The 21,016-nt window shown below is 43.3% G+C and overlaps 1 protein-coding gene and 1 long non-coding RNA gene across 4 annotated transcripts in view; both read right to left on the bottom strand.

Moving 5' to 3' along the window:
• The window catches only part of fndc3ba (fibronectin type III domain containing 3Ba), a 108,118-nt gene that overhangs the window by 56,337 nt on the left and 30,765 nt on the right, over positions 1–21,016 (bottom strand). For all 3 annotated transcript variants that reach the window (XM_074660344.1, XM_074660343.1, XM_074660345.1), the window contains one exon: positions 2,534–2,610. In XM_074660344.1, the coding sequence (XP_074516445.1) occupies positions 2,534–2,610 (77 nt within the window). The remainder of the gene's footprint in view (positions 1–2,533; positions 2,611–21,016) is intronic.
• Positions 14,307–21,000, bottom strand: LOC141783210 (uncharacterized). The gene is made up of 2 exons (XR_012597227.1): positions 20,390–21,000; positions 14,307–20,326 (listed from the first exon to the last, which is right to left on the bottom strand). It is a non-coding gene; the product is annotated as an uncharacterized LOC141783210 (long non-coding RNA).

Below are 21,016 nucleotides of genomic sequence, written 5' to 3'. Positions count from 1 at the left end.
AAGGGGGTCAGAAGGGGAGGAAAAGGGTTACAGAACTAATCCGAGTGAGAAAACTTGAGAGAGGGGGAGAAGAAGAGGAGGAGGAGGAGGAAGAGGAGGCCCCGCTTCCCCTCCAACGCTGAAGAGGAGAAAAACAAGAGTGTTTACAGGAAAACAAGGGCAAAGTCCCTGCATGAGTACATGTGGAGCCGACCTACAAACCCACGCTCATTTACTGGCAGGGAGACACTCACACATTCCAAATAATACAAACTGGAAGGGACATACAAATACGCATGCACGTGTACCCATACACACACACACACCCACCATCACAATGCAGAGCCATTAGCACAAACCACCAAGGACACACACACACACGTGCAAAATCCATCTGTCAATGCACTACTTTCCACCACCGCAGTGCTGTTTCTCCATCCATCCCTTCTTCCACCCCTCACTCCACAATAACCCACCCACCCAGTGCCTGTCTCCACTATCAGCCTTGTTTACGTGAGAGTGACAGTGTTTCCCGCTCACAGTTGGCCCAGGCCCTGCTAATACACACACACACACACCCACACACATGCAAACACACACCCACGGTGAGCCAATGACCTGACTTCCATTGGACATAGGAACACAATCCCCACCACATGCACACCACAGATGTATCTGCAACACTATACTTGTGAGGACAGACTATTGATTCAATAACCTTTGACCCCTCCACACTACTGACACAGCAAACTCAACCTTTACCTAATTCGTAATGTCAAACTTGGATGTCAAAAGTCCAGAGATAAAATCCTCACTTTCAAAGATTTGTCCTCATCTTTCTGTTCTTGTGAGGACATCTGATAGAGTACACACTCTTGCTCTCTCTCTCACACACACACACACACACTCCCACCCAAGAGAGAGTCAGAAAAACAAGTGCCCCCTAACACCCAAAATTCAGCACATTCCTGCTCGGTACTCGGTACGACACATGAGGCTGCCTTAGTTACTACTCTTTCAGCCAGGATAGGTGTAATGCTTGGTGCATGCTTTCTGTGTGGTTTGATGTGCACGAGCTCTCCACAAATAGTCTGACTTCCATCATATTAATGAGGACCACTTCATCCACTTCTGATAGTAGTCTGACAAAATGAACACAAGTGAAAAATGTGTGGTCTTTCAGGCGGTCCTGCTCAAATCTCTTATGTTGCATAACCATATTTGTAATGCAACTATTTTTATACGCCAGGAGATTATGTATTCGGTTGTGTGTGCATCTCTGTGTCTGTCTGTCTGTCCATGGCTAATCTCGCATAATGCTGGTCTCATCAAACTTATATTTTTTGTGCTCATTTATGACTGTATGCTCAAGGATCTGTCACGATTGCGGTGATTCACACTTTTTGAAAACATATTTTATTGACTGTTATATACCGTTACTGACTCCTGACACCTCACTACTTTTAACCAGCCGGTAGGGGCCGCAAGTGATCAACAACTGCTTCAATTTGGATTCTTGTTTCCGCTACGGATTACAAAGACAATTGTATGTATGTTTGCATGTATAACTATCGCTTAGCAAATGACAAACTGAACCGAGCGCTGACTACACGGGGCACGTCTTCTCATGTCGGTAGGAGGACAGCTGTTAGCAGCTTGTGGGAGTCCTACAGTGTGTGTGGCTAACAGAGCTAACAGCAAACGGAGCTAAAAACACAGCCGGACTGACAGTTTCTGTTCAGAGGAAGCGTTAAACAGTCAACATGAAGCATGAACTGCAGTTTAGCTGCAGTGCAGACACCTGCGTAGATTAAAAAGAGAGCGTGTATGTTGCATGAAACGTGCAGGTCGAGCGCCCCGGAAGCTCACCTGGTAGAGTGAGCGCCCCATGTACCAAGGCTGAGTCCCAGCCCATCCCCACTTTCTCTCCCTTTCATGACTATCACTGTCAAATAAAGGCAAAAAGCCCCAAAAAAAATCATCTTAAAAAAAAATGTGCCGGTGAAAAATGTGTCTGATACGCTTGCAGTGTAGACGGGGGGATTGGTTTGTACTCAGTCACACATTACAGTAGTGGTCACTGCAGACACACTTGGTGGAGATCTGCACTCTACTGACTAAACTTTTCTAGTTTTCGCTGTAAATATATAATTTTAATTAAATTTTCCTTACTTCATTTCAGGAAGTTTCCAGAAAAAAAAGCGTCTGTACGTTGCCACAAACCAAAAGGCTGTTCAACTGGCACCAGTAAACTGACACCTTATGAAATAAATACTGAATAAATTTGCCTCGGAAAGATGTTTAATTAAGGTTTTTATATGTATTATTTACTTGTTACTAATAAAAATAGGCTTTTAAGAGTCAATAATATTAGATTGCAATATTAGATTGGCTTACAAAGCCTTATTTTCCAGTAGTATAAATGACTGGTTAATTAAATGCAGTAACACGTGTTGGTCTCCAACTAACTGAAACGCTCCAACAAAACACAAACACATGATGAACATTAAAAATCATGTCTGAAAGGAAAAAACACAAACAAACACAAACTAACCTGTGAGATGTATCCTGGGGGGACGTGGATGGGGGGGATTGACCCATTTGGGGACATCATCGGAACCTCGGCAGGACCTGCGAGGGAGGAGAGGAATTATTTATTTAACCAGGCAGCTAAAGTAAATTCTCATTTCCATTCGTCAATCAACACATGCAGAAACACAAACACAGCCACACACACACACTGAGGGGCTGGCGAGTGTGACACAGATGTGCAACACCTTTATTGTAAAGCGCCCCTTATTTCAGTGAATAAACCTCCACCAAATGTAAATCTAAGGCGGTCTTTTCCTCTTATTTCTGGCAAACACTTAAAGCTCTTGGAGATGACGACGTCTGTAGCATCGTGATGGATGGATGTACAACATATGAGGGCATGCTGAAAAAGAAAACCTGAAGGAGAAGCAAGAGAATCTAATAGAATTAGCAGATTGAAAATGATGTTGACTTTTCCACAATCCATATCTCCCCCCCCCAAAAAAAACTCTCTCCATGTCTCTCTTCCTCCGTCTCTCTCTCTGATGGAGGTCTGCGGCTGCCGGCTGGTAAAGTCATTGGGACCCCGTTGGGACAGCTGGAGGCAGACCTGGCCTCAGAATAAATCATACTGCACACACACACACACAGAGGCCATTTCTACCTACGAACACAAGTATGATACGAATAGTTGCTGTCAAATGTCAGTTGAATATTCTAAAACCGGATTTCCTCTAAAGGGTCATTACATATTTTCTCACTTACCTATGGTCGGTATGTGAGAAAATAAGCTTTTTTTCTTTTGTAATTTAGATGAACTGACCCTTTAGCTCCTGTTTTCATCCCTCCCCTTGCTTTTCTCTCATTTCCTCTCCCCCTTTCACCCAGTCTCCTTCCTTCAATAACTTCTCTCTCCATCCATTCTTGTGTCTCACTTATTTTCTTCCCTCCATCCTTCTCTGGACCTTCACTCTTCTACTGTTACTCACCTTTCTCTCCTTCTTTTTCCCTCTCTTCCTCCATCCCTTCATCCCCAATTTCAGGAATTCCTCATGTGTGATTCTCCCTCTTTCCCCCCCTTCACCTATTACTCACATCCTTCACTCCCTCCTTTCATTTTCAAATATTACTCACTTCATCCTTACTTATTTCCCCCAAGTCATCCTCTCCCCCCTTTTTCTCCCCTCTCTCCCTAAATCATCCCCTCTGTCCGTTCCATCCCTCCATCACCTCCCTGACCTCTCACCAGCCAAACAAACAAACAAACAGGTACAGTAAACACCCGCACACACATATATACCCACGCACACACAAACTGAGCAAAGTCTGCAGTGTGGACTAGTGTGTGTGTGTGTGTGTGTGTGTGTGTGTGTGTGTGTGTGTGTGTGTAGGTCACAGGTACGAAGAGACAGACCTCTCTCAGTCCTGTCTGCTCCCCTACCATGGAGACTATGAAAGTCCTCATTGAGTAGAAGGTCATAGTATGGGGAACACACACACACACACATACACAGAGCTCCTCTAAACCGCTTTCCATCACTGCTCAGGACACACTTTCCCTCTCGCTCACACACACACACTGTCCCAAATACACACTCTCTCCATGTGTCTCAGCCGCCCTCGCTCAGACACACACACACACACACTCTTGACAAACAGACGTGTGTTTGGACAGTCTCTGCTGCCTCTGTGCTCTTCACTCAGCAAACAGCAGCATTCCTCAGCTCACACACACACACACACGCTCACACACACATACACACACTGAACATTCCCATCCCTGGCCCCCAGGACTGGACCCAACAGGCCCAACTACCCCCCCAACTCCTCCCCAAAATACAAGACACTCTTTGTCCTGCTACCCTTCACACACACACACACACACACACTCAGTGCTGTAAGTCATATAGTATTAGACTGTTTGCCATTTAGAAAAGCTCAGGATAATCAAGCAGATGAACGTGTGTGTACTCAAGTGGTTGTTATTGTGTGTGTGCGCACATAAAAAAAGTGAGTGTGATCCACATTGTGGTAACGTCACGCTCTGGTCTTGCCTCCAGCTTTGGCCTTTAAGCACCACAAACAGAGTCACGACTTCCTCTGCCTAATCCTGCAGGAATCCCAGACAACACAGCTAACACACTCCACTCCCCCCCCTCCCTCCTCCCTCCTCCCTCTCTCCCTCCCCCTTCACATCTCCCATCTGTTGCTTCTTCCGCTTCCGACTACCGGAGAGGTCAGGTCAAGGATCAGTTATGAGGTCATATCCTGCATGTGGGATGACATCACAGTATTACCTGAGCAACTGAAGGGCATACGCATGTGTAATCTGGTCCTTTGAGAGGCATTAAGGGGGTATCCGGCTCAATGAGGAGTCACTCATTTCCATTTTACTCCTTTGGAGTGGAAAAAAGTCCTTTACACACCAGTGGTGTGATGAATAAACAACACAAAAATGCGAAATACTCGCCTGCAAACATTATATGTATAGGGCTTTTATTGTGAAAGGTTAGAACAGAAGGGGTGGATCTGGTCTCCGCTACCTTTGTCAAGGTTGATAAGGTTTGCTGCCTGGTTCGGACTACGGAGCCTCCGTGTTGTTGTTTCATACATATAGGAGCAACTCAAGATGAAGTGACCACGAACCACGTGTTTAAGTGCAAAACTTAAAACACAATACATATTATAAAAAACACGTACCACATCTATGACTTAAAATTCCTGCTGTGATGGTCACTGAAATAAATGCGAGGTCTGTGGTCAGATGCGCATTCATTTGGGGGTCAGTGACATGTGTACATATTTGTTTGAGAGCTGCTGTCTAAAGTAACCGAGAGGACCACAGGAATGATGACAGAGTACCGTAACAAAGATAGACACAACAACAACAACACTGACACACAGGGGGGGACGGACGGCCAGGTGTTGAATGGGAAAACACTGTTGTCGTGAGAAGAGCAACAAGTTGCAGAACAAATTCCAATGACGTGGTGACCAGAATTACCGCTTTGCAGTTGTATGCCACCGCCAACCAGTCAATCTGCAGTTAACAGTACATCCATGTCTGTCCAAAATGTCATCATTTTATCCTATTAGACATGTGTGAAATTGTCATAATTAGCGTCTTGAGTTATGGCCAGAAAAATGTGTTATGTGAGGTTACAGTGACCTTTGACCAACAAAATCTAGTCAGTTCATCCCTGAGTCTAAGTGGATGTCTATGCCGAATGTGATGAGATTTCCTCCAGGTGTTCCTACATATCGCGTTCATGAGAATGGGACGGACAACCTGAGAATATTATGCCTCTCGACGCATAAAAAGTGCAAAATACATAATCTAATTTAGATAAAAGTGGAAATGTAGGGCAACAAATAACTCAAGCTGATTGTCAAAGAAAAAAAACAACCACATTTTCCAGCTAATCTAGCACACACACAAGTCTCACCTCAGAAAGATGGTCGCCAACGATTTACACAAGAAATATACACACATGTCCATGGTAAACATCCTGTTTCATATACTACCACATACACACACTCACAATCTGAGGCAGACAATCTCATACTCAACTCTTCTATACCGACTCACTCTCAAAAAGAAAGAAAAAAGAAAGGAAGACAAACTTGTGATTTTGTCTGGCTGCCCGTACCGTACATACAACCACAGATAAAGGAGATGATGCAACATTTCATCAGATGTTTCCCATGATCCAGCTGTCAAATACAGCTGCGCCTGGGGCCCCAAAGCACAACACACACACACACTCCAAACACAGAAAGAGTCCTGGTCTGACACACACACGCCCAATTACTAACATCCGCAATAATGCACTAACTTATGCACACTACATAAACACACACTCATCTATCGATCGACAGCGCCAATGCCGAGCTTGAATGTTGAAGGCCGACTGTGTGTGTCGGTTTGCGTTCTGTCCGTCGAACTGAAGCAGCGTTGAGCTTTTAGAAAGAAGCAAAACACTTTCTTTCTCTCTCTGCCTTCATTTCAGCGCCGCACATGTGGCCACCACATTGAAAGGAAACGCAGACCCTCTTGGGAAGGCGTGTGTGTGTGTGTGTGTGTGTGTGTGGTGTTGGTATCAGACCAAAGGAGCCTGTTTGTGAGCTGACCTACATACAAAACAACTGGACTCAGATGGGTTTCCCAAAAAACGCTCAGACAAAAAAAAAAAAAATTGAGTTACTAAATAGCCAGACTTAAAAAAAAAAATGTTCACTTTATTTTTAAAGTACAACACACACACACACATACAGAGACACACACACTCATTGTAGACCCTATTGGAGCCCCACGGAGGCAGCTGTCCAATCTAGATGGGTATTTGTATTCCTGTATGTGTGTGTTGTGTGTGCATCTGTGCATGTGTGTGTGTGTGCGTGTGTCTGGGTCAGTTGTGACGTGGCGTTGCCTGGAAGTTATGTAAGCATCAGCAGGGTAATGTTATCTGTCCTCAGAGCTCCAAGAGCAAGACACTCCCACGACAGCTTCCTCTACTGCCCGGCCAATACACACACACACACACACACACACACACTCACACACACACTCACACACACACTGTATAGAGCATGGCCTATTGTCATATGTCGTAAAAATGATACAAATCCCCTTTCGATCTTTTAGTCAACTGATACGGCTCCTAGAAGCTCTGGGAGAGAAAAGTAGACGGAGGAAGGTAAAGAGAGAGCATGATGGGACACATAATTAAAAAGAAAGAAAAAAAGAGTTATAGAGGGGGGAAGAGAGGGCTCGCTGTTGCAGGAAATGTGGGAGACAACTTTAAAATAGCACAGTGTACTGTATATACACACATCCCGGATTGGCGCTACATACACACACACACACACACACACACACGAGAGCCCTTGGGTCCATCTCCGGTGAGTCAAGTCCGGCAGACATCTTTGCCGGGGGCAGGGTGAAGCTCAGTGATGGAGGAGGAAGTCAGGACATCCTGCGCTGCCCTGCCCTCGGTAACGACACCAACACTCAACACATGCACAAACACACAAATACATTCACACACAGCTGATGGCTCTGGATATGCATGTAACTAACTATACACGTGTGCATAGAGAAACACACTTCTGATCCTGACTGTCTGTAATTTGAGCGGGCTGCTGATTTGCTGTGGAATGTAAATCATAAGCTGGAAAGTTGCTACGTTTGAACACTGGGTCTTACTGTAGGTACATAGTGTGTGTGTGCGTGTAGGTGTGTGTAAGCACATTCCTCAGGACAAGTGAGCCCCTCGACTTATAGCCTCCGAGCTCAAAGTTACATAAGGAGAACAAGCATTCTCAGTTGTGCCAGCTGATGAATCTATCGATGCCATGACGACTTCATCAACATCTGACATCAGCACATTAAGAGAGAGAAGAAGAAACAATCGCTTCGAGGCTTGTAAAACCACGGCTCTATTTTACTAGCCCACTGGCTCGGCCTCATATTTCACATTAAGCGTGCTCTCCTTCTAAAAACTAATGTATTAAGCTTTTTGCAACAACGGTGGAGAAAACTTTCCACCCCCCGCAAAATAAACCCGTCCAAGCCAAATGCTGCATTGCATGGGGTCTGATGGTGGAGAGGTTTGTGCCAGACTTGTGCACGAAAGCCTTCAGTTCCATCTCTGGTTGTTTGCCCGGAGGAAGTAAATGTGGTTGTGATCCTCGTCCCTGGTTGGCGAGAGATTAAATTCCACTGTAACCTTTGGCTTCTTCAGAATCTCTACCGTCTCTAGAGATAAAATTACCATGGAAGTTATCTGTCCAACTTATAATCATGTTTTTTAATGGGCTGTTTGCATGATCCTATTTAATTCAAAACCCTAACAGCTAGAGCATTCATTCTTTTTGCAGTGGAAAGCTAATGCTTCTGTCTTTCACGTCATCACGGTGTACACTTGTGATGACATCATTACGTTACTTGGCGTGGCGTGACATGCGGATCAAAACGCCTTTGCACTACTCATAAAAATGACCATATCTCAAAAACTAAAGAGTGAGAGAGGAGTGTTGAGAAATATTTTGTTCATGTTTCTACATTTAGAAATCTTTTGGATCAATGTTTTGTGTGTTTATTTCGTAACATTTTATTAAAAAAATGTCCAATTTTTGTTTTATTTATGACACAATTTCAATATTTTTTATCAATTATTATGGTTTATTTACTTACATAACCTGTTAGCTTAGGTTGTGCAGATTTTATGGATATGAAGCATTTGAAGATACTCTGAGAAATTCCATCAAAATAAGCAAATGTAGGCACTAGCGGACTATTTCTATTGCAGAGTTCAAAGGGTTAAGATGTATTTCTTATGTGATTATATGTACAAATAAATAAATGGTAAATACAAAATGAAATATACTTCAGATTTATCATTCAACATAAATACTGTTTTGACATACAGGCAGTAACACTGACATTTTGTCAGCTAAAGAGTAATGTAGTTTCCAGTAATAATATATTATTTCTGTGCTATCAATCACTACAAAACAACAGGTGTCATTTTTATGTCGGACATGTCATTTGGGAATAAACACTTCATAAATCAAAATAGGTTTTTGAAAAATTTGAACCACTTGTGTTGTGCTTCTTCTATTCCAAGTCACAAATGTTTTCCTCTAATATGAAGCTGCCAGTCTCTCCGGGTCTGCGCCAGCCTCCAGGAGTTCCTTGAGGAATCTTTTGAGGCATCTTTTACACATTATTTATTACTTTTAGTTTATTTATGTAACCTTTATCTATCCATGTTAGTCCCAATGAGCTACAGTATTGTTATTTTTTTTTTCTTTTACAAGGCAGAACTGGCCAAGACAGCAGCAGCACTTAAAGTGTGTAACACTCAATAGCCCCGGAGCATTGGAAAACATGTGCAAGTTATTATAAATCTAACAATCCTCTTCTTTTTTTTTAATTTTTGAGAAAGATATAATTCCAAATGGAGATCTTTTTCCACAAATGTGACTCATTTTATGAGAAAAAAATAACACATTAGGATCATCATTAGTAGGACACACAACAGCCAGGTTATAAAACTATTGAAGAATTCTTCAACCAAGATCCTAAGTGACGACTATATTCAATCATTTCTTTCTAACATTTTTTCCTCTAAATGACCACGTCCCCTGAATTTTGGATCTCCTTTAGGAAAAAAAACACTTTACAACTTATTTCCAAGGGTTGGATTTCTAAGAATACGATAAGAACATCTTATCCTGTCCTGATCGCTGTGTGAACAGTACTTAAGCATACAAGATCTGTTTAGTGTTGAGCTTGTAGCCTGGGTGCCAGCCCATAATACCTCCACCCAGCCCACATCTCTCTCTGGTTCTCCCCCACCCAGAGGAGGGGTGCTGCTGTCGGCCGACCTACTTCTGCTGCTGAGTCTGCTCCAGAGGAGAGCAACGTAACGTCTGGAGGGACACTGAGCCCAGCCGTGCTTTGTTCTCAACATGCACAAACACACACACACACACATACCTTCACAATGACACTATACATCAAGACAAACAAATTTAAAAACTGCAGACAAGTGCATAAATGTTTAAAATGTCACGCTGACATGGACACACAGTTGACTTGTGGAACACACTGACATTTACACTGACAGAAATCACGGTCACCTCGGCACAAACAACCAGATGAGACACACACCGGCTGTAATACTTCTGCAAATCCAGACATAACTCTGAACACACACACACACTAGCTAGATCTTTTCCAGTATTATCACATGGGGCTATTCTCGGGCTCGCAGATATAATTGTTTTGGGATTGGTAACCATGCAACACACACACTGCACGGACTGGGCGACATACTCCACTTATCGCCTTTGCCGTCTGTGCAGGTGGACGCACGCGGAATCCTGACATGCATGTGCAAGCGTGCACGTGCACACGCAAATACACACGATCCAGACACTGATGACTCATTGTATCCATTCCCTAATCAACTCTACATGTCTAGAAGGAGAGAGAAAGAAAGAGAGAGAGAGCAAAGAAGTGCAACAGCTGTTGGTGTGTAAACAGACCCAGAATCATTTCCTGCTCTCCTCCTTTGCTCCCTTCTTTTTCTCTCACTCCCTTGAATCCTCAAGACGCAACAAATTCTCAAACCTTGACCCACTAAAGGAACGGCAACGCTTTCAGTCACTTTTACTAATTCTTTCCCCTCTGTGGGCAACCTGCTACGCTTCGTACCAGGCAACCTCTCTCCTCCTCTACTCTCACTTTACTCCTTCTATCTCTCCACATGTTAATGTGGGGCATTTCTGGTGGATGAGTCACAATCTGAACAGTACAACAGTTTGTGTCCACCGCAAAGAGCAGAGAAAGTGTGTGTAGGGAGGAAGAGAAGAGAAGAGAAGAGAAGAGAAGAGAAGAGAAGAGAAGAGAAGAGAAGAGAAGAGAAGAGAAGAGAAGAGAAGAGAAGAGAAGAGAAGAGAAGTCGTGTGAATCTCAGTGGAAAGAAAGAGGGCAAGACTGGAAGTGCTAGATTAGCAGGGACTTTCCCCCCACTCCCCATCTCTGAATTCCTCTGTTTGTGTGTATGCGTTTATGAGTGTGTGTGTGTGTGTGTGTGTGTGCACGACTCATGGCTGCAGACAAGCAAGGGAAGTGCAGATATGGTCGAGATTGTGTGTTAATGCAATAGGGGGCGAAATATTGTTATAAGTCAAACTAACAGATTTTCACACTTGGTCCCTTTTAGCCCTCCAAACAAACGAAGAACGACTAGTCAGCATTTTTTGCATATATGTGAGCACTCCAAAAGAAATCAGACCCCTTTGAAACAAACCGTACTCAGACCTCCTCCTCGGGAGGTGGTCTGAGTACGGTTTGATTCAAGTCCGCGTTGCGGTTCGCTAAATCTGTGCATTGTGAACACAAAGTGCTCCAGGTTCGCCTTGCCTTTTGTCATTGTATTTTAGCCCTCTAGAGTTGCCGTAGACGGATAACACGCGCTTGCACACTGTGATGCTCGGAAAATCAACTCGGCACCATGGTCGCTAGTGGACGAGGAGTAGTTTGGACCGAAGAAGACACCCCTGCACTTCTCCAGATACGGAACGAAGGACACGTCAAACTGCAACTGTCTTCAATGCACAGAAACGCTAAGGTTTTACTCAAATTTTCAGTTGAAAAGTGCAGCGTCAAAGTAAAAAAAAACTATGTCAAAAGTACTTGACCGCACGCGATAAAATGAGAAAAATAGGGGAATCCGCTGACATAAAAGACACGTGCCCCGAACTGGACCGTATTGTGTGTGGAAGTGCCTGTGCCAACCCAAAACATGTCATTGAAGGGGAAAGCATTGACCAGCAGTGATGAAGGTAGGAACTACTGTATAGTGTGAACAGAGAGAAGACTGAGGCCCCCTCAGAGCTCTTTCAAAGTCCTCTTTCAAATGAACCGACAATGTGAACGCGAAAGGAACTGAGTCCCTTTTCTGTTGGTCCACCTTTTGGTCCACTTTGGTTTAAAAAGGACTAAATGTGAAAACACCCTAACTGCACTCCTAGACCAACATCAAACCTGCTTCTCTACTAGTTCCTCCGATCATTCCTCGACCTCCGTGCCTGGGCCCTCCCACCGACTGACACACACTTCCCTGCTGCCGTCCAATCAGATCAGAGCAAAAGGAAAAACTGAGGGGCTTCCCTGTGAAAGCTAAACACACACGATGTAAACAATCACATGTGTATTCTATGCAGCTGTGCAGGAGGCCTCAGGAACCGAGGCACATTTATTCCCATCACCACTCGCGGCTCCAACGGCCCCATGCGATCAATAAAGATTCAACCAATTTAACTGAATCTAATCCGAAAAGTGGCGTGAGCAACATGTGGAGAGGATTTTTTAAAAAGGACCCTCGAGTGTTATGATGAATTTCATTCAATTAAAAAAAGCATGCAAAACTTAGGCGGGAGTTATGAGGACACAAGAGATAGAAATGCAGAGAGAAGGGAAGCAAGGGAGGAAGTGAAGGAGGTTGGAGAAGGAGAGAGGGAAAATGAGGAGGGAATGAGGGCGGAGGGAGGGAGAAGTGCTCCAGCTGTACCCTGAGCTTCAAGGGAGCCAAGAATTTCATCCCTGGAAAAGCTCGCTTTCTTTCTCTCTCTGGAAAATTCTGCAAAGCTCCTCTACACAGCTGCTGTTCACACACACATCCACTTTCACACAGTCTTATACATGAAGACAGACACAGTGTTCTCCAGAGTTTTGCCCACTCTTGTCTCTCCCCCTCCGACCTTAGTGTTGCCATAAGTGAGCCAGTCTCAACAGCAAATAAAGCCTTCCCAGGAGCTGGCAGACCAGACCAAGTCAGCAGCGCAGGGGTGGCTGGGGTCATCGCATAGAGGAAGTGGCCTCGCCCAGAATGCATGGCAGCAGACACGACCAGACATGCAGCGTCTGATTCTCTCACTCTATTCCTCTTTTTTCTTTCCGTCTCTCTCTCCCCCTTTATTTACCTTCCTATCGTTTCATTTCTTCCTCCCTCCCTTCCTCATGCCCTACTGTGTGAGGGCATTGAGTTTATAAGAGAGCGCTGGGCAGGGCATACAACAACAATCAACTCTCTCTCTCTCTCTGCCTCACGCACACTAAAGTCAAGCTCTTAACTACCGTGTGCCAAATGAACCAAACCAGTCCTCTCTGTCCTTTTGTTTCTTACAGGGTACATTTTCAGTGGAAACTAGTGGAAAAAGAAAAAAGACAGGTATGCTTCACACAGACACACACACAAACTGTGCCCAGAGGGACCACATTCCAGTACACACCACCTGGAGTGCGAGTCCGTTCCCATGGTGACCACTTTCCCAAATCCAATGGGACATAACACAAAATTAAAACACACACACACCCACTAAACAAACCTCCCCGGTTGGTTTTACAGTCGGCCCGAGGGGATACAAACTTGAAGGTAAATCCTCTGGCTGCCAACTAAAAATTACATACGTACAGACGCATGCATGCATTTCTCTATTATATGATCATGTGTCTCTCCACCCATCCCATTACCCGTTTTTCCAGCAAAGCATATTCCATAAATACAGACTCAGCAGTCGTCAACTTGAACCAATTTAAAACAGAGAGGGGAGAGACTAAATGTGTTAGCTCTTCAAAACACAAGACTGAGACTTCACTGTCTGAACGCTTGTTACTGCAAAACTTTTGATATGGTCTCCTGGTCTGACAGGCAACATGACGGTACTGGGAGATTTAAATATGAAGATGGTTGCTGTGTTCAGAGCAGGTATCGGAGATGCAGATAGTGAAATCTATTTTTTTAAATCTTCTCAGTGACATGCTGCTGTCGAGTGAAAGCCGTGTATCTCCCAAATTTGGATAATTTCATTAAGTTTTACTTTATGGGTTGAGAAAATTATTATGTTCTTATGCTAAATAAAAACCTAGAAAACCAGTGCCTGGATTGGACCAAAAAAGGTGCCAGTACCTTAATTCAGCAGTTGCGTGACATGATCATCACACATGTCTTGGATATTATGTGTATATCTTTGTAATATATCCCACTTTAAAAGTATTTTTGTATGCATTTCATTACATACATTAGGCCTACATACGACATACATTTCCACAGTTTGTACATAAATGTATTTGGTTAATAAAAACTTTAAAAACGTAGCTATTGTTACAAATAAAAATTGTACAGAAATATAATATTGCATATATGCAACAATAAAACCAACTTAAAATATGATGTGTTGACCTACAGATGAAATTGGATAATGAAAAGGAATACCAAAGGCAGCATTAAGCTATAGCTACAGTTTACGTTTACACAGAGACACATTTACGCGGGTGTTTAGGGGCGCACACCTCACCAGCATGTGGCGGTACGCTATAAGAAGTAAGGGTATTCATGTGGACAAAAATCAAAGTGCGGTACTCCGTACTGGCGAGTACAGGCCCGTTTCAGGCACTGAGAAAAAACCCATTGGAATATCTACATCTAAACAGTCCTGTTTGTCTCAGCTCATAAAAAGTTGTCATACATTGTTTTCATAGGACCGCGTTGAGATAAACCAGTCAGGATATAAAATTAGCAACGTAAAGGTGAACTTAATCATGTCTGAAAGGCCACATAGACACAACGAATGCCCATTTAAAGCACTGCATAAATATGCAATGCACATTTAATTGGTTATGGGATTCATTATGCCTGGGGCTAAATGCAGGTGGCAATAACAACAACACCCTCATTCATTTGTCTAGTCACACAAACAGGAAAACACACATCCATACACATTTTTTGATGTACATTTGCTGCTAATTTTACAAAATAAGGTATCATAACACATAAAGCCTAAGTTATGTTAATTTCAATACACATACTGTATACATACACATACATTCAGTCAGCAGTAATTTTCAATCCTGCTCCGTTTGATTGTCACACTGTCACATCTTAGTGGATTTTACAGCAGGTTTGAAACGTTCCCTAAACAACCGCCTCTGGTTACAAGCAGCGAAGGGACCGTCTGAAACAGAACTCTAAATGAAGCCCTTCTGAGAAAAGTGTATTTGTGTCTTCACCCCCAGCTTGTTTAGAGCCACCTGGCTCGGTGTAAACACAGACCTCGAGGCTTTCCACTATATTTCTCTCAACCAGCTATTTAGCCCATTTACATTAAAAAGGGCTCAGAGTGTTGAAGTGCACACTCTGGGAGAAGACTGGCGAAAGGGAAGCTCAGCGTGCTTGTGTGTTGATGCGGTGAAACCAGCAAGAGGAACATCAGCATCGTCCATCCGACTCTGGCAAACACCGAAGCGAGGGAGAAACTGAGACAAACGAAGTGAGACGAAAATAGACAAAAAGGACAGAGAGGCTGAATGATGAAAGGGAAGGAAAACACAGGGTGCATCCCGATTCCTCCGACTGAAGAAACGAAGACGAGATGCGGGGAGGAGGCAATTGAGGAAACGCGAATCATCTGAATTGACGTCAGTTGCTGATCAGACACTAAATGTGCATGACTTGCATCTGCATTTATCAATTTCTTTTCACTTATAAATGCATTATTTAATAATCCAAGATTATGATGAAGCCTCATAATGCGTAATAAAAATTTAGCGGCCGAGCCATTTTGTACAAAATGAAAATAGCTTACAGTACAACTATAGTCACTTCTGGCTGATGCACAGTGATTGATCGCTGCACTCACATCACAGCATGGAAATGATGCCAATAGACAGTTACTATGACAACAGCATAGCAAGGATACTGTACAGTAAAAAGAAAAGTTTGTCATCATTCAGACATATATTCAGTCCAACTTTTACTACTTGATAAATAGAAAACAATAAAAAAAATGGAATAATATTCAACCTGAGTTGTTGACAATATCTGTGTTTATCCACATCAGTAATTTGATACAACTGCAGTGTTGTGGTGATGTGATTTCAAGGCAGCATCCAATTACTATAACACATTTTTAAAATGGGTACTATTTGTCTGATAAATGACTTGTGTATCTTCCATCTAAGTAGAAAAAAGGTAAGTGGAACGTCCTTAATGACGGATCGACTTCAGGAGCGTAAAGATATGAAATAACAGGATTAGGAAGCACCCACAGAGGGAGAGAGAGAGAGAGAGAGAGAGAGAGAGAGAGTAACAATGAGAGAGGGAGAGCAAACAAACAAAACACATCTGCTGGTAAAACACAAAACAGACCATGACATGATTCACACTCCGCTCCGTCCAGATGACACACATGCAAAGAAACATGTGCACACAGCTGGTGCAGAGACCACATCACTGAGGTCACGCTGGCAGCGTCCACCATAACCATTGTTTGTCAGGAAAAAAAAACTAGGCCTGGGCGAGCCGGACTGCAGCAGAGCATAGGACTACATTTCCCATTGTGCCACTGCAGTAATGCAGCACTGAGACTGGACTCTATCGTGCATGCATTCTGCATTTTCAGACAGAGGCCAGTCTGTGCAGGAAGTTCAAGTTCAACCTTTGTTAATGTAATCGATTCCGTTTAATACAGAAGATTGTTTTATGTTCTAATAAGAAAATAACCTGTAGGAACTATTTAGTTTGTTGACACATTGAGAACAGTAAACCTTGTAAACATGAGTTTATGGTCTCAATCGCCAGTTTCAAGTCTTCTTCAATACAGCATGGTGTTCATTTAGTAAATTATGGTCCCATTTAGAGTCAAATAGACCTTAAAGCAGGGTGGCTACCTTGCGATTGACAGGTCGCTACCACGGTGTTGTCCGGTCTGGGAGTTGTCCACGTTTTGGTCTTACAACTTTAACTCTTTCGCAGTGTGGTTTCAGTTCATGACAGTTAATTATAACATTTTTTGGACGCCTAAAAATGTCTTATTCAGCGTTCGGTTGTACTTTGCTCCACCCTCTCGTGTCACTTCTGGTTGCAAAAAAAAACCAAGATGACGACAGGCAAAATGCTGAACTCAAGGCTTCAAAATGACAGTCCACAAACCAACGGGTGACATCACGGTGACAACATCCACTTTGTACATACAGTCTATGGTAGATACAAATGATTTTTTGCAAACAGGTTGAGTTTATTATGAAGCCATTTAGTAGCTGCCGACATAATCTACATGCAAAATGCAAGTTTTCGGTGTCAAAATGATTAGTTTCAAGGCAAATGCGGACCAGATTAACCACCTCTACTCAACTCTACTGAGATGCTGTGCATTTAAGACGTCCAGAAAGGCCGCCAGAGGTTGCAATATGTTGTAAAAATAAAACCAATCAACCATCCTTAATCTCAACCAAGCCCAGAAAGTACAAATACTCAACAGGAGACTTGCTTCTGCTGCTGCTGCCACCCATGCCTCATGACGTCACATCCTCCCTGGCAGGGCACAGCTTCCTGCTCTTCACCCCCCCCCCTTGGCCTCATCATCCCTCATAAAACTCCAACAAAGAGCAAACAACACAGTAAACCAACACAGCCTTGTAAAACACACATAGACACACACACGCATGCACGTATTAACACACTCACATTCCATAGCAGGGTGCTCTAACACACCCTCTAGAGTCTTGTCCTTTGATGTGAGTGTGGGAAAGCTCAGGGGAATGGTCTTAGTGGGGGAGGGAGCGAGAGAAAGGGAGAGGGGGAGGGGAGAGGAGGGAGGGGAGGGTATACATGAGAGCAACCCAATGAGACGGTGAGAGATAGGGGGGGGGTCAGTTGAAGCTGACCCCTGGAGCACCGAGAGGTCAGAGTGTTTGAACAGTGGATGGAGACATGTAGACTCACACACACACACACACACACAGTGCATGCTAATTAACACACTGATACAGAAAAGGATTTTAGATGCAGATACACTGATTCCCCACAACAAAAGTGGCACAAAGAAATTAAGTCGTGGAAGCAAAATAACAGCGACAGACTCCGGAAGAAAGCAGCAAATAAGATAGAGAGCAGGGAAAGCGTTGTCAGCAACAGAACTACTGAAATAACTGAAAACTTTTCAAAAGCAAACATGAATTATTCGACTGTGCGCACAGTGCGGCTCTGAATAGATTTTCTGTGCCCTGAGGTTATGGAATTTGTTAATACAATCCTGTGTAAACTTTCAGTCCAAATAAAAGAGCATAATTGAGCCAGTAGCATTTAGCGGTAGTGTGGCTAATGAGCAGTACTTAACATCAATCCAACAAAAATACAATAATCTCTTTGCTGCTGCAGGTTTGCTCGAAGGTACAGAGGCAGAAAAGAGAGAAGTCGAGAGGAGTAAAAGAGGAGGAGGAAGGCTGAGGGCTCGTATGAAAGAATCTCTTTGGGCTGCTGTGCCGACGTCTCCAGGCTGGTTGAGCCTTGGCAGGAGCATCTGTGCCTGTGTGTGTGTACGTGCATGCATGTTTGCATGCATGCACCGCAGTGCAGCAGCTAAACAGAGGTTACTTTATATAAAAAGCCGGGGCCCTGGTTGTGCCCTGAGGTCTCTGTAATCTCGCTCTCATGTCACACACACTTGCGCATAAGTACGCAGGAGTGCAAACACACACACACGCAGCCAGGCACACAAGCATGCGCAAACCCAGAGCTCTGAGGTCTCAGTAATCACACCAGAGTCTCTGTCTAAAGAGCAACTTTAAAAACACACCGCCACACTCCACCTCTCATTAAACCCAGTGACCTCCTCCAGATAGAGACATGGAGAGAGGGAGAGAGAGAGGGAGACACACAGAGAGAGAGTGTGTGTGTGGCCCTCCACATTAATAATATGTGCATTTAAACATGACCCCGAGCCCCCAGCCACCCGCCCAATTAACTGTCGTCGACTGTAGTAAAAGGCACCAAAAAAAGCTCACACAGATGCACACTGTGCTCTCGATGCTAAATTTTGCATCCAAGTGCACCCACACAAATAAACAGACAACCGCCAGACCCCAGCTACGTCAGTGCTGTGTGTGTGTTTGCAAATCAAAGTATGGTATCCCATTAATGTAATCTTTTATGCATCTTTCTGCAACTCATTGATCCACATCTATAAATTTATTTGTCAGCTGTATCTATTCTGCACATCTTTGCATCCGTCCATCCCATCATGCACTGTTTCTATCTGGCATTATCTGAGCCTCTGAGGTCCGCCTAGAGCGATCCCTCCGATTTCAGGGAAAAATTGAATTACACGGCGGGCGGAGAAAAGGAGGCGGGCTGTAATTAGTTACAACATAGAGTATGGGGTGGTGGTGGTGGTGGAGGTGGTGGGGGGGCGGGGTCAGTGTCTGAGCCAAAAGTGCTCTCACTCAAAGGAAACCTTCACAGAGGGCAAAAGAAAGAGTGAGAGAAGAAGCGAGAGAGACAGACAGATGGAGAGAGATTCGAGAAGAAAACAAAGGCGCCCTTTCAAAGTTTCTGAGTAACAGCTTACTCTGCTGACATCATCAAAGTGAGACGCTATTCCACAAGAGGAGTCGGGGAATTCCCGTGCTACTGCCACCTCTTTCTGTCTTTGAGAGCCTCTAAGTGGCTTACATTTCCACTCTTTTCATGTACTGATATCGGATGCAGCTAGAGAGTGAGAGAATGTGTCACCGGTCTGTCACTGACTATGCTTTCAACTAGTCTTTTTTTAATTTGAAGATAACATGCGCAGAATCCTCACCCTTAATGCTGCATTACTGACTTCTCTCCCAAAAGACTACAATTAGGAACTATTCTGGAGTTTTACACCCATGTGCAAAAAATTTCTAAAAAAATAGGGCTGTCATTTGATTAAAATATTGAATCACAATTAAATCGCATGAAGGTCCATAGTTAATCATGATTAATCATAACATGGCAATCTCAAGCCCAGCAGGCAACAACAGCTGCCAGTGTGTCAGTGTGCTGACTTGACTATGACTTGCCCCAAACTGCATGTGATTATCATAAAGTGGGCATGACTGTAAACTCGTAAGACCCGTGGGTACCCATAGAACCCATTTTTATTGACATATCTTGAGGTCAAAGGTCAAGGGACCCCGTTGAAAATGGCCATGTCTGTTTTTCCACGTCAAAATTTAGCACAAGTTTGGAGCGTTATTTCGCCTCCTTCTCGACAAGCTAGTATGACATGGTTGGTTTAACTTAGGTTTACTAGTTTCATATGATACCAGTATCTTCAGCTTTAAAACTGAGCCCACTACAACCGAAAAATCGCAAGTTGCGCTAAAGAAATTAGTATAATAACGCTTTAACTCTGACAATAAAATATTGTTTTTGAGAGGCACAGGGATGAGGAAGAGACCTCGAAACTCTCCGGACTGTGATGCTAATTGAATTTACTGTATTTTTTTACTTTTCATTTTATTGGTGATTCTTGTTTTGTTTGTTTTGTAAAACAATACTGCTGACAATTTTCTAAACCATTATTTTGTAAAATTTTTGAAAGGTAAACATTTGTGCAGAGCCTTAAAATGTGCTTGAGATGGGTAATAAACTTCTAAAATGCTACAATGCAGTTGAAAGAATGGGTCGTTGTGATGCGTTCATGTGCTGGTGGGAATTTACAACATCCTAGGTTTGAGAGTCAGCGCCTCAACTTCCAAGAATCCATGTTTTCACCAGTATCACCATAAAATAAAGGAAAAACTAGCATGATATTCCCTGTGTGGCTTCCCTATCTTTCAGCCAGTTTCAAGTCTACATCATTTGATTTTTTAATAATAAACTGTAATAAACAGAACCCAAAGCTACCTAGGATATAAAATCTTAAAAATAGATAAATACATAATATGATTTGGAAAGAGATTACCCATAATGTCAACTTTTGTTGTTCAAGTAAATAGTGAATTAAGATCTTGTGAAATCATTAGATTGCATTTTCAACCCACAAACATCATGTAAGCATGTGCAGCCAGCACGTAATTAAAGTGATGGGAAATGCTCGGTCTCAAAGTGACACACATCAGAGCGGCCACCAGGCCACATATTAATATGATAATGTAATAATAATACAGTATATCATGAGACTG

Source organism: Sebastes fasciatus, chromosome 15 (assembly GCF_043250625.1).
Source record: "Sebastes fasciatus isolate fSebFas1 chromosome 15, fSebFas1.pri, whole genome shotgun sequence".
NCBI lineage: Eukaryota > Metazoa > Chordata > Actinopteri > Perciformes > Sebastidae > Sebastes > Sebastes fasciatus.
This window is presented reverse-complemented; position numbering and strand designations above follow the sequence as displayed.